This window comes from Podarcis vaucheri (assembly GCF_965113315.1).
Source record: "Podarcis vaucheri genome assembly, chromosome: 9".
Taxonomy (NCBI): Eukaryota; Metazoa; Chordata; class Lepidosauria; order Squamata; family Lacertidae; genus Podarcis; species Podarcis vaucheri.
In genome coordinates this window covers 27,667,463-27,682,544 of record NC_138767.1, presented here as the reverse complement: position 1 = coordinate 27,682,544, position 15,082 = coordinate 27,667,463, and the positions used below count along the sequence as shown (strand labels likewise).

Genomic DNA, 15,082 nt, shown 5'->3' with positions numbered 1-15,082 from the left:
CCTGTGCACGCTGACTATGCACAGCAGCAACTAACGCTGGTGTATATGTGCAGAAAAGAAATCACAGAAAGGTCTCATTGGTACATTGGTGTGAAGGCATTGTGCTAGATAGTCTGTTGCCACAAGGCAGTTCTTTTATGCCGCATTGTTCTGAGAAGGTCAGCGAATTCACTGGAGCTAGACAAATGCAATACAAATTGGGATTTGAACTTATAGACCAGAAATTAATGCCAAGTGCTCCAATTTAAACTGAGTTGTTCAACTGTGGTTTGTCAGGCAAACTACAGGGTGGTGTTTTCACACGATAATTGCACACATCAAACCACGTATTTTAAGTGTAGGTTTTTCTTCATGTGTGAAATTTTATTCTGCATCTTATTTTGGAAAGCTTATTAATGAGACGAATATACACACCTACAAACGGCGGGGGGAAATAGCATTTTGTTGTGTAAAAAAACAACAACCACAAAGAGAAAAAAAAACCTAACAAATAATTTGTCAGAATAAATAATTTAAAATATAGGCTAGCTTTGGGCACTAGATTCAAGTGACAGTTTGTCACAGCATCTAACATTAATTTCAGCCTTCTCATTAATAGTAATTTGGATACATTCTCTTGCACCTGGGCTTCAAGATCAGGTCTCTGGTCTACCAGGGAGCGGCAGGATTCTTCTTACATTCCATCGCAGGAAGCGAGGAGCATTCACTACATAGCATTCACTACATTCACTACATTTCAGTAGGACAGAATTCAGAATATTTGATTTTTTTCCCCAGGAATTAATCCACTCCTTTTTTTCAATCAGAATCCATGTGATGACAGACGACATCGGGATATCTGGTCTAGGGATAAAACGTGTGACCATCTACCAAAATTTCTTGTGATCGGACCTCAAAAAACAGGTAATTGAATGCTGCAGTGGTATCATTAAACAAAATTCAAAAGTAAAGCAGGATTCGACATTTTGTCCAGGATGTGGTGATTGGGAGAGCTGCTGACGTTGATAAAAAGCCATTAACCACACTCAGAGAGCTTTCCTGTGGACCCTAACATTTTCAATGCTTGACCAAGTGTTGAGCATGGAAAGATATTGATTGCTGGAGTAGAATTCTCCTGCTGAACACTGAATCTTTATCAAAGTAGGGATGGACATTGCATTACATTACTGTACTGTATGCCAGACCTGGGCTCACAGTCCTACTACCTGACCAGTGGTGCTGTTTTGCAGTCAAGTAGTCCAATACCAGGTAATCATGTGGCCCCAGACACACTATTGACCATATAGTTAGCAACCCACACAATGTCATCCTAAAATAGTGACATGATTTGGTCTTACACTTTTCTCTGCTAGTTATTTTTCATTCATAAATTTAGAAACCACTATTCAAGCTCAGCAAACTTCCTGGGTTGTTCTTTCTCTTCCAGGTGTTTTTAGTTTAAGAACTTACAGCCTTCTCCATTTTTGTGACTATGCAATATCCGTGGAGATAAGGAGAAGGAATAATCTCCACCATAAAAGTCATTCCTGCTGTTCCCTTTATAACCACTTCTTGTCTCACCTCTGTGCAATTGTCTGATGTCTCTTGATTTAAAGAGACAAAACTGATGAATTGGGAGATGAGATACAAACTAGGTCAGAAAAGAGAGAAACTCCAATTTTTTTAGCAATCTCCTGAGTAAATCTATTGTGGTCTAAAGGCTGAAACACAATTGCTGAGCTGCTTCTATTTCAGTGACAGAGAAGCGAAGGAGGAGATACTACACCAAAGATCCATTGTTTAGCCAATCCCATAGTCCAGCATGCCTTAACAAAAGGACCCCATGACAAATAGTATTTTTTACATATCCACCTCAGGGTTGCATAGGCAAACTTGAAAGTGTGATAAGTGAATAAGAGAGACATGTATCTGAAAACAAGTACTGTATACCATATAGCACAGAGGTATAGTAATCAGAGAACCTGGACTGGCTGCAGGTTCCTTTCAAATAATAATAATAATAATACAGTGGTACCTCAGGTTAAGTACTTAATTCGTTCTGGAGGTCCGTACTAAACCTGAAACTGTTCTTAACCTGAAGCACCACTTTAGCTTATGGGGCCTCCTGCTGCTGCTGTGCCGCCAGAGCACAATTTCGGTTCTCATCCAGAAGCAAAGTTCTTAACCCAAGGTAATATTTCTGGGTTAGCGGAGTCTGTAACCTGAAGCGTATGTAACCTGAAGTGTATGTAACCCAAGGTACCACTGTAATAATAATAATAATAATTTATTTATACCCTGCCCATCTGGCTGGGTTTCCCCAGCCAATCTGGGTGGCTTCCAACAGAATTTGAAGCACAATAGAATATCCAACATTAAAAACTTCCCTAAACAGGGCTGCCTTCAGATGTCTTCTAAAAGTCAGATAGTTGTTTATTTGCTTGACATCTGATGGGAGGGCGTTCCACAGGGCAGGCGCCACTACCAAGAAGGCCATCTGCTTGGTTCACTTGGTTGCAAACTCAGGTTTGTTGCAACTTATTGTATAGAAAGTCCCTACCATGTTTTAAATATCCATGCAGTGCTATGGATCTGCATCTATAGATTTCAGGATTATTATTTTTATTATTACTTATTGAATTTATATAACGCCCTATATCCGCAGGTTTCAGGGAGGTTCACAGGATAAAATCAGAACAAAAACCATAAAGTACATAATCAAAATAAAAACAACAACAAACCAATAACACCCCCCCCCCAAAAAAACCCCACATTTTAAAAGGGCATAAGATGTCAATCAAATCAACCAAAGGTCTGGTTAAAGAGGAACATTTTTGCTTGGCACCTAAAGGTGTATAATGAAGGTGCCAGATGGACCTCCCTGGGGAGAGCATTCCACAAATTGAAAACTTAGAAGTTAATGTTTCATCAACAGTGCAAAGTTAGCTGGCGATGAGCAACTGATGGATTATCGCTCTTTATAAGAAACCATCATCAGCTCTGAGCCACTGCAGCTTTCCTCCCACAGAACTTCGTATTATATTCTTAAAGAAACCCCAGGAGTTCCTATCACGTAACCTAGTTTGGCAGCTATAGAGGAGGCAGTGGAAAAGGCAGCTTTTAAAATAATCTAAAACTAATTGCCTAAAACAGTTTTGTTTTTGTTTCTTTGGTGATGAGGGGAATCTGCTACTGTAGGAAAGTTTGAAATCAGACATTATTTCATCTTCTGTGGCCAAGCCATGAAATCTCTTAATTGGTTTCAGTTCTAGAAGACCAGTTTTGCTTGGTTGGATTTGGGCATAGGAGACTTAACAGCACAATCCTACTCATGTTTTCTCAGAAATCCCACTGTATTCAATGGGCTTCAATGGTATTCAATGAGTGTTTAGGATTGCAGACTTATACTTCAGTTCTAACTGCATTTATTGGGAGTAGGTTAAACCAGTTTTGATTATTTTAGCCCAATATTTCATTTCATTTTTTATACTTTAGATGCCACAACATAATTATAACATAATATGGCTGGACCTCTAAGGTTCAGATCTATCTCCAACCCCAAAGTACCTGAATAGTACTTTCAGCCTCACAGGACTGTGCGAATGAAAAGAAAAATGGATTTGTGGATACCTACCATGTGCTCTTGAGAGAGAAGTAGCAGAGAAAGTTAACTTTTATAATAATAATAATAATTTATTATTTATACCCCACCCATCTGGCTGGGCTTCCCCAGCCACTCTGGGCAGCTTCCAAAAAAATATTAAAATACTGTAAGTGAGTTTGCTTTGATAGCTACTATTTTAGACAAAGGATTGAGCCACCTAATATTTCAGATGGACAGGAACATGTCAAACCAGAAGGATATCTAAAAATGAAATGAACATAAAGTAGATCATTATCGTATTGAAAAGATTTCTCAGATCCAGGATAAATTTTACTTTTAAACATATATGCATACTTCCCACTGTAGTCAGTAGGGGCCTCATTAACTCACCAGAGAGAAGGATTTAAGTAAAAAGCAATTAAAATAAACCTTTGCCAGGGTTGATATATAAAATACATATTTTTAACAGACTTTTCCATTACTGAGATGCTTTACATCTTTTACCCTTCCCTACACTATCATATAATCCTGCATTCTGTGTTTTTCCCCCTGTAGGAACAACAGCGCTTTATTTATTTCTCCTTATGCATCCTTCCATCATTAGTAATCTCCCTAGTCCAAAAACCTTTGAAGAGGTTCAGTTCTTTAATGGCAACAACTATCACAAGGGAATTGACTGGTAAGTGGAAGAAAAACAAAACAAAGCAAATGTCCATTGTTAGCATATGCCAAACCACAGAGGAGCAATTATAGAAGTATCTGTGACATCTACATAATTTCCAGATAAGTTTTTGGTGCATAGTGCTTTGAGAATGAATAAGAAATTAGTTTGTACTGATGTGATGCTTGCCAAAATGTTGCACTTTTTTCATCTCGTCTGACTTTACAGTATCAATATTTACATTCCTCATAAACAAACACAGTTGAGGAAAGAGTTAGATTTTCATTTTTATTCTGTTTATGTCCGTTTTAATTTGTTTTTAATTGCCTGTTCTCGATGTTGTATAAATTATTATCAGCAGCAATGAAAAATTCAAGTTTAGTGTGGGGAATGATGTGGAAAGGAAAGGAAAAGTAGAAGTATCATTTTGCGTGGCGAGTTCCCACTCCCCACCAAGGATAAATAAATATACCGGACACCAGAATTAAGGTTAATTGGGTGAATTAGGCCACAACTTTATTGAATTCAGGAATGAGAGGCATTGGCTTAGGCATTGGTCCTATCGACTATCCGGCTCCAGCCCATTTGCTGAAGACCGGGAAGGGTTAACACCATAGAGGGGGAGTCTCCTGCTGAGGCACGTCAACTAGGAGCTCCCCCGGGTCACCGCTCAGGGGCGTGCCTTTGGCCCACACCTCCATAGGCTTCAGACAGGGCCACGCCCCCGGAGTCCTTTATCAGACCACCCTTTGCTCTCTGGGGGGAGGTGATGGCATTCCTCCCCCCCCCCCACATCCTCTTAATCCCTTCTTACCAATGCCTAACCGCCAATGCCGAGGAGTTGTGGCGAGTTGCTAAGAGGTAGGCGAAAAACCAAATGGCCGCAAATCGCCAATTGGGAAAAATTCCTACCATGCCCCTTGCGGTGACAGACCAAAGTCCATAGCAAAGTCAGAAGCCTACCTAAAGGGAGGGAGGGTGGGAAAACGTGGGGGCTAGCTGGCAAAAGAGGGCGAGCCCCAGCCGCGCCAGCCCTAAATAGGGCAGGCCACGCCTCCCAGCCACCCGATTGGCTGGCTGGGCAGACGGCGCAGCTGGTATTCCCCTGCTCTCGCGGGGGCTGAAACCAGCCCCCGCTCACATGGGGTGGGCATGAAGCCCGCAACCCCACCTCCTGGCCAGGTCCGGAAGTGGCTTTGCTATTATTTTAACTGATGGGGCATCTATTTGTTCATTAGTTTCCCAATGTATACAGTGGTGCCTCGCAAGACGAAATTAATTTGTTCCCCGAATTTTTTTCGTCTAGCGAATTTTTCGTCTTGCGAAGCACGGTGTCGGAAAAGTTTTGGAGAAGCTTCAAAAATCACCAAAAACCTCAAAAAAGGCTACCACACCACGTTCTATGAGTTGCTCCTCGAAGTCAAGTCGCAACTGTATTAATGGTGTTAAGAAAAAGGAAACAAACTTGCAAGACGTTTTTGTCTTGCGAAGGAAGCCCATAGGGAAATTCGTCTTGCGAAGCAGCTTAAAAACCGCAAAACCCTTTCGTCTAGCGAGTTTTTCGTCCTGCGAGGCATTCGTCTTGTGGGGCACCACTGTATCTTTGACCGTGCTGCTTAGGCTTCCAGGTGTTGTAATGTTTACTTTGGAGTGAGAGGAAATAACTGGTTTAATGTATTTTCCCATCCCCATCAGCATTGCTGACATTGGTTTTTCACTTGCTTGCAGGTATATGAATTTTTTTCCTACTCCTTCTAACCTCACCACTGATATCGTGTTTGAGAAAAGTGCCAACTATTTCCATTCAGAAGACGCTCCCAGGCGTGCATTCTCCTTGATCCCCAAGGCAAAAATCATCACCATTCTCATTGATCCATCAGACCGGGCATATTCCTGGTATCAGGTATGGAGCTTGTACTTGAATAAGTGATCTAACAGTAGTGATAAGTCTAGTTCATATACACTACTTGTGGCATCATGGGAGTCATATCCTTGTGTCTTACCAAAGGACCTGGTTCCTTCTCTGTTAGCACTGCCCCCATTTCACCTTATCAGAGATGGGTGGGCAGAAGAAGCCATGAGCAAGTAGTTCTAGCACTACAGTCGTACCTTGGTTTTCGAACAGAACGCGTTCCAGAAGTCCATTTGACTTCTGAAACGTTTGGAAACCAAGGCACAGCTTCTGATTGGCTGCAGGAGCATCCTGCAGCCAATCGGAAGCCACAGAACCCGCACCAGACATTCAGCTTCCGAGGCAAAGTTCACAAACCAGAACACCTACTTCCGGGTATGCGATGTTGAAGTTCTAAGTTGTTTGTGAACTAAGCTGTTCAAAAACCAAGGTACGACTGTACTGCAGTCAAGTACAAATCAGATGTCAAACACCTAGACACAGTGTTAGATACCCACACTGGCAAGTGAATCTTTTTCACCTATGTTCCACCGCATCAGTGACCTTTGGTTCCAGTGAGCCAGGTATTTCAGAATGGTTGGTGGGGAGGTGTTTTTTCAGGGGGGAGGGGTTGCTATTATGCTATGCATTTTTATTTTGTGTTTTTATGTTGTAAACCTCTCTGTGATATTTGGATTAAGGGCAGAATATAAATTTAATCAATATTAATAATAATATAAATAAAAGGTTTTCACCAGCCCACACCAGTCAAAAGGAGAGCAGTGGCGTTTTGTATTGACTGTAGTTTCCAAACCATCTTCAGGGGCATTCCGATGTAGAACTCACTACAGTGAATGACATTAGCTAGATTGGGGAGAAAAGATTGGGAAATATCAGGCATTCCACCTGACTTGTGGTTAATTAACATTCAGTTTTCTTCAACTAGCACCAGCGTTCTCATGAGGACTCAGCTGCCCTAAAATTCAATTTCTATGAAGTGATTACTTCTGATGACTGGGCACCCAGTGACCTGAAGGCTCTACAGAAAAGATGTTTGACCCCTGGCTGGTATGCTATCCACATAGAAAGGTGGCTAACACACTTCCCCACTTCACAGGTAACTTTCCCTCTCTGCCAATTATTTCCCTGTGATAAATTATAATCATAACTTGGTAACATGTTTAATATTGTCGCATGCTTAATAATGAATTGCAATATTGTAACTTGTTTAATAATGGATTGATAAACCTCAAGCATTCATCTTGTGGCTCATCTTAAAAGACAAAGCACTTCAGCATACACATTCATACACAAGTTCAGTTTTTAAAGAGCTGAAAAACCCATTGGTATCTTAAAACTGGGGGTTCTGCTGAGGAATTTTGAGATATTTTCCCTAGAAGGTTGCTAAAAATGAAGTACAGTGGTACCTCGGGTTAAGTACGTAATTCGTTCCAGAGGCCTGTTCTTAACCTGAAACTGTTCTTAACCTGAAGGACCACTTTAGCTAATGGGGCCTCCCACTGCCGCCGCGCTGCTGGAGCCCGATTTCTGTTCTTATCCTGAAGCAAAGTTCTTAACCTGAAGCAATATTTCTGGGTTAGTGGAGTGTGTAACCTGAAGCTTATGTAACCTGAAGCGTATGTAACCCGAGGTACCACTGTAAATATGTTGCTGCTGCCTAAAGTTTATTAAAAATAAATAAATTCCTCTAGCCCTGCTTTTTAATAATAATTATTTGTGTGTGAACTTGACCTTAGGAGAAGCAGGAGAGAGCCTACAGGTTTTCTTGAACCCCAGCTCCCATCAGCCCCAGCCTGTATAGCCTATGGTTGGGGGATTATGCGTGTTGCTATTCAATAACATCTAGAAGACCACACATTCTCCTTCTCTGCCTTGAGGGCGTTGCAAATGTGCCATGGAAGGGCAAGAAACCCCTAAATTCAGCCACAGCATGGAATTCCAGCAAATCCAGTGCTGAGAAGACATCACTTTTGCTCTGTATCCCAGGACTGATAGAATTGTAGGGCTCCTCTTTCCCTCCTGCCATGACACTTTGCTTTACTGCTTTAGCCTGACAATGTAAAAGGATCTACCAGGGATGTGGGCAAGGATATGCATTCACGCAGAATCCTCCATTCTCTCCAGGCATGCCAGCTGCTCTAGAATCTTCACACACTTAGTGCAAATTCTAATGGGTTTTTTAAAGCATGTCTGGGTAAATGCACTTAGAAAACGTCCCAGAAAAAAGCCAGCTCTCCCGCTCATGAGGTTCCTTAGTGAGTTCAATCAAACAATTTAAAAAACTCATCAGACCTCCATTCTAGTTGTGCAAAGATCTAAAGAGCAACTGGCTTGCCCAGGGACACAGGAGGGCAGGGATGGCATGCATGTGTTCATATGTTCAGGCAAATGCCTGAACGTGGCTTTTATCTGTGCCAGAGAACACTGGAAAATTGAAAGAGGGAGGTCTGTGATGTTTGTGTGCATGTAGAGCAGCAGTAGGCTTGAAAGGGCCAGAGGTGCCTACCTCTCTGAGCCCATGATGAGGCATGAGAACGCAATTTGCATCTCAAGCCAAACACAGCCCACACACTGTTACCAGTGGCCCACTAGGAGTTTGATTGACCTCCTCTTGTTGTAGTAAGACTGCAGCCCTGCCAACCATTGCCAGGAATGTAACACATATGCCAGCTCTGATTTTATCAGAGTGACTGCAGATCCTTCAGTCTGCTTCCTTTCTTCTAAAATGAGCCTCTTTCTCAGCTTGCCCGGTTGGAGTTACAAAGGCTAGTAACCGTAAGCACTTAGCAACTGTGCTAAAGTGCAGTTGTGGGGCACTCATAATTAATAATGTGCACTCAGAATTTCAATAATTTAAAATAAGCTCAGTCAAAAATGATATCCAGCAAGGAAACTTTAAAAGCTGTGTGCAGCTTCTTGCAACCATAGCAGCATGTTATATTTGTCATCTATATTCATAGGAGTCTATTATTATTATTATTATTATTATTATTATTATTATTATTATTATCATCATCATCATCATCATCATCATCATCATCATCACCAGCAGTTCCAAGGGCTGGTTAGAAGAACTTAAAATTCAGAATTAAAAACAGTTTAAATGTTGGAGTACTTGTAGGTAAAGGTAAAGGGACCCCTGACAATTAGGTCCAGTTGTGACCGACTGTGGGGTTGCGGCGCTCATCTCGTTTTATTGGCCAAGGGAGCCGGCGTACAGCCTCCAGGTCATGTGGCCAGCATGACGAAGCTGCTTCTGGTGAACCAGAGCAGCGCATGGAAACGCCGTTTACCTTCCCGCCGGAGCGGTACCTATTTATCTACTTACACTTTGACGTGCTTTCGAACTGCTAGTTTGGCAGGAGCTGGGACCGAGCAACCAGTACCAGGTTGAAAAATTTGGAGGAGCCTGCCCCATGCATTGAATGTTACTCCTATAGATCCATTGAGGTCTACAGCTTCATGCATGTAGGCACCAAACTGAATGTGAGGTGGAGATAGGACCAGTGGGTGTACTGACAACATTTCTTTGTGTGTTCACTTTTCAGTATATACCTTTGGGGATGGTGGGGGAAGCATTCACACAGTTCTGTGGTCATCTGGCAAGTTTATTTTGCAAATATGTTGCCTTTACAGTTTGTAAATGCATTTGTAGTGTTGTATCATAGAAAACAAGATCCAATCACATACTCATCTTTTGTCTAGGTATCTTGTAATTCAAGCAACACTAACTCACACTTCATCTGAGATGTTTATTTAAACAAACAATTTATCTATCCATACAGTTGCTAATAATTGATGGACAGCAGCTAAGAAGTGACCCAGCAACCGTAATGGATGAAGTTCAAAAGTTTTTGGGAGTTTCTCCTCATTATAATTATTCAGAAGCCCTAACGTAAGTCCCCTTTACTTCCTTTTTTAAACCCTTTGGTTGTCATCCTCTGCATCTGAATTTTGCACAGGTAATTATTATATGGTTGTTAGGTGAAAGTTTACACAAGAATAAAGATCTTCACCCATTGCACTATTGGGTAACAGACTGGAAATGCTCAGCATTCTGAAGTCACATTATCTTCTCAGGGGGTTCTCATGTTTTCATGTTCAGCGGGCTCAGGATGCATACAGATGTACATAAAAATAAAGCCCAACCTGGGTTTTATAGTATGCATCTTTGCTAACCCAAAGATTGCATGATTCTTTTTGTAAGGTAACCAAGTTCTTTTCCTTTTTAAGTCATTTGGAACCTTTTTCATCTTCGATGTACTGCCCACGGATGGAGACTTGTTTGCTGCAACTTCTGGAAACTCTTGGGAATAAAATATTCACTTATTTGCAAAGCTAACTGTCTGTGATTTATTCTCTCCTAAGTATTTTAAAGGTTTGTTTAAAAGATGGTTGAATGCAGATGTAAATCTAACCAAGTTTTAATGTGCTTGGTTTCCTTACAAAAAGGATCATGCTATCTTTGGGTGAGCAAAGATGCAGACTATAAAAGCAGATTGTTAGCCGCTTTGAGACTCCTGAAGGGGAGTGAAAGGCGGGATATCAAATCCAAACTCTTCTTCTTCTTCTTCTTCTTATAAAATATCATTTCAAAGAGATTCAGCCCACTTGTAGTGAGCCATTGCCACATGGCTATTTGCTTGTTCCACAAAACAGAAAGAGAAAGACTGGGAGGGAGAAAACAAAAGGCTGTAGGGAGCCTACTAAGCTCCACCTCATTGGCAACCTGAGCTCTGGTTAACCCTTTCATGAACACAAGTGTGAATCAGTAACTATATTACAACCGTGGATTGTGCCCACTCTCCGCAATACCAGTGGTTATAAAATCAATGCAAGCTTCTGCAGTTTCACTGCTTAGGGCTCATCCAGAGTTGGCAGCAAAGCACACATTTCTTCTGGGCTTTTTTTGACAGCTGCCTGTCCTGATTTTCCTCAGCTCCACCTTATTATTTTTCCTGTAATCAGTTATTTTTGGTGTCCTAACATGAGTAGGTGTATAATTTGTAGAATACCACTCCCCCAACCTCCCCACTTCCCCACTCCTCTTTATGGTCAGTTGAGGTGCCTTGGTCCCACCACCCTTTTTTTAAAAGGGCACCATTGCACCAAATCATCTGCCTGCCTTTGTTTTTACTTGATTAAAGAAATAGAAAGAGTAAAAAGGAAAAAGAGCGTAGTTATAGAGAATGAGGAAGAGGAAAGTAATTTGGGGTTAGATTTTAAAAGGAGAAACTTTTTAAAAGCTTGTCAAATTAGCACTGTTTCTTGATAAAGTTATATACATTTCCTGGAAAGCATATATATTGTTTGGAGTATAAGTTCTACAGCTTTATTTCTTTCCTTGTGCATAGGCAGTGACATTGCTTCTCCTCTTGGGAAATTACTGGAAGCTAGCAAAAGTACTTTGCTATGCAAAAAGGAGATTGGGAAATTGTAGATAGAAATGAATCTCCTCTCAATATATCCTTTTTAAATCAATGATTTATTTAATTTTAATTGATGCCACAACTAAAATACAATTTAGGGGCTGAGGAATAGAAGTAACAGACCAAGCTGGGAGGGAAAATACCTCTCTATATCTGAAATGTGTTTTTATATGTGGGTATATTCAGGTTCATTGCTATTATCGGAAGAAGCCCAAGGCAAAGGGGAAAAAAATACATTTGGCAGCTAATTACTGTTATATTCCAACCAATTATTCTGCGGCCTTCCAAAACATCTACTAAATAGTGAAAACATTGCAAACTTTCCCAGCATTTTACATATGCTGCCACAGTATATTCAAAATTAATATATTTGGTTCCTTCATTAGTATGATTTTTTTAAAAAAAAATACAGTTCCTCCATCCTTGATTTTTAAGTTTGACATTTCAAATTCTTGCCCAGATTTCTTTTGCATTGGAAAGGTGAAAATGACTGCCAGAGATGACTGCCATTGAGTGTTGAGAAGCTTTGGTTTTCTCCCATGTACATCTTCCATTAATTTAGGCAAACTTTTGTAGGTTTGACCCTCAGAAAGGGTTTTGGTGTCAACTACTGGAAGGAGGAAAGACAAAATGCCTGGGGAAAAGTAAAGGCCGAAAATACCCACCAATGGATCAAGAGGTACCATTTTCTTCATATATCTAAACTTTACAGCTATACTAACATTAGGTACCATTTTAATGTCTCAATGAAGAAAAAAGGGGGGTTCACTACTAGGAGCAGTACCAGATCCAGGCTCAGTTGGAGGTCTTTTGCAAGATGCCACCAAGGAGTTTCCCTTTTCTGAGTGGGTCTTCCTTCTGTTGCTGCTGCCCATTGGCTTGCCCTTTTTGTCCAGGACCAATCCACTTGGCCTACCAGAGGGAGGGGGGAAAGCAAGCAGAGGTTGCTGCTTCTCCTGTCATTGCTCATGTGCTCAGAGAGCACATGCCAAACATTTAGCAGCAGCAGTGAGAAGCAGTAAGACCAGAAGATCTGAGGGGATGACAATGGGCAACTTGTAGAGGCAGGAATCTCAGCAGGGCCTGCTAACCCTCGTTGCTGGTCCTGATTGGAAACTGAATTGTGCCTTTATTGTGCAGGGCTAATGGCAGTGATTCCTGTTGAAAGCTTATTATCAGAAATATAATATACTAGTGGGGAGTGCCTAGTGCTGCCCTGGATATTTTTTGTAAAAAACAAACAAACCATATTGTGGTTTTAAAATGGATAGTGTAATTTATGGGTTTGAACCCATCACGCTAAAAAAATTGTGAAGACACAGCAAAGTCTCATTTTGGTCTGCCATCTTGATTCAAAATGGTGCTTGGCATTCAAAGACTCTCACCCCCAACTTAGGAACCCTTGTGCCAAGTTGGGGGGGGGGGCAAATTCACACCACAGTCACGTTTGGATCTGCCATATTGAATCAAAATAGTGCCCAACATCCAAGCATTGATATCTGTCATCCCCTCTTCAGGAACCCTCATGCCAAATTTTTGGACGCTATATCGAGAGGCGGCCAAACCGATGCCAAACCTGGGTGAAGTCATGCCAAAGTAAAGTTTTGATTCAAAATGCTACCCAGTGTCCAAGCAGTAATGAAGTCTGCTACCCCACCCGAGGAACACTCTAGCAAAGTTCAGTGATCAAACATTACATCTGACTTCATGTGACTTTGCTCACAAAAGCAGGCACATCCGTTTTTTTTGTTTAATTGTTATTGATTTATCATAACCATATGTGCAAACTAACACATAGCCCTACATAAAATAGCAGAAGCATACACAGAGCATATTCAGTATAAAAAATAAATTACAAGATGGAGTTACATATAGCCAAGATTTTAAGATGAATCTATATAGCCCAGCAGGCACATCCATCACATGAGAAAAGCAAGACTGCCATGAATAAAATATATGAGTTATGCATGTGTTTTGATTTGTAGAACAAAGAAACAAGTTTATTAAGGGGTTGGCTGAGATCCCCCTATAGCTTTCAAGCGGCCTGAGAAAAGGGTTTTATAAGAATTATTGTTTTAGGTAAATCCTATGCAGAGGACTCAGTCTGACAGTTGCTTTCTTTTCCTCATTGTCAGTCTAGGGCATTCCTTTCAAACTACTACAGAGATCACAATGTGGAACTATCCAAACTGCTGCACAGACTGGGACAACCTTTGCCATCGTGGCTAAGACAAGAACTTCAGAAAGTGAGATAGCAAAGAGACACCAAAGCGCCGATGCCCTGCTTTTTTCACTCTCCCACTCTTCACGTTCCCGGTTCACGTCCGATTATTAGTGAAGGATCTCATGAATAATTCTTTCTCAAGAGCAAATTTTTAAAAGGCCACACACACACAACCAGAAAAGAGCAAAATTGTTAAATATGCACAGGCTGACAGTTATTAGTAGCCGTTTTTAGTCAGCTTCTGGGGAAAGATTCTGAGCTATGAGGCATTGTTCTTTATCCAGTCTGGGGCTCAGACTTATTCTGTTTACCAGACAGTCACAGAAACTGTATGTATGATCGATAGTCTTCATCCTATATGACAAATTACAGTCTGTCAAGACACAAGCAAAGGATGGAAACATCTCTCGGTGGATTGCGAGGTTTGTAATTTCCTTGACAACTGCAATTTTAGTCAGCTTCTATATCCCTCCCTCCTTTGTTATTTTGGGGCTCATCTTGCAGCTAGCCCCCCCCCCCCAGTAAAATGAAGGCAGTTACATTCTGCAAGGGTCGGCATTCCTGTAGGTATGCTTGCTTGTTCTGTGCTGCTTGTTTTATTCCTTCTTCTTAATGATACAGAACACTCTTCAGTCAGAATATATATATATATATATATATATATATATATATATATATATATATATATATATATAGGCCAGCAGAAGCTCAAGGTTTCTTAAGGAGACGTTGCTGCTTACAAAGTTACAGCTGCTATGTGGTGTTGATTATTCCACATGGTGGCCACCAGCTTGTGTATAGCATCTCGGCCTCAGGTTGGCACTTTTGAGTGGTTGTAGCAATAATAAGTGTCTCACCTATGTGCTGTGCCACTTCACACAAGAAACTGGTCATGTGGCAATGACTGCCTCATTGGGTCAGTGGTGCCGTCAGGTGATTTTAGACTCAAGACATAACAGTCTTACAAGGCCTCCCCTCTTTAGATGGCGCTGTGTCTTTCTTAATTTTCAAATACGGTAAGACAACGGCATTGCTGTGTTTGGGGGCCTTCTGCACGTCCTGGGCTTCTTCCCTAAAGTCCTATCTTCCTAGTTCCAGTATGTGGAGTGACTTCAAGCAACCTCCATATGGTGACTTTCCCCATGAATCGCCTCCTACCACTGGTGGAGGAAGAGGGGTGCAGGGGGAGCGCAGTGCCTCTGGCAGTGCGATCCCGGTGGGGTGCTATCATGGCTGCTCCCCACCCGCGCTAGGTGCCATGCCCCCAGGATGC

General features: G+C 41.4%; 1 protein-coding gene across 2 annotated transcripts in view; it reads left to right on the top strand.

The window, feature by feature from the left end:
• NDST4 (N-deacetylase and N-sulfotransferase 4) overlaps positions 1 to 14,458 on the top strand; it is a 137,781-nt gene extending 123,323 nt beyond the window's left edge. For both annotated transcript variants that reach the window (XM_082236924.1, XM_082236925.1), the window contains 7 exons: positions 807 to 903; positions 4,139 to 4,262; positions 5,973 to 6,147; positions 7,082 to 7,252; positions 9,942 to 10,051; positions 12,162 to 12,264; positions 13,721 to 14,458. In XM_082236924.1, the coding sequence (XP_082093050.1) occupies positions 807 to 903; positions 4,139 to 4,262; positions 5,973 to 6,147; positions 7,082 to 7,252; positions 9,942 to 10,051; positions 12,162 to 12,264; positions 13,721 to 13,840 (900 nt within the window). In that variant the 3' untranslated portion in view covers positions 13,841 to 14,458. The remainder of the gene's footprint in view (positions 1 to 806; positions 904 to 4,138; positions 4,263 to 5,972; positions 6,148 to 7,081; positions 7,253 to 9,941; positions 10,052 to 12,161; positions 12,265 to 13,720) is intronic.
• The last annotated feature ends 624 nt before the right edge of the window (positions 14,459 to 15,082 follow it).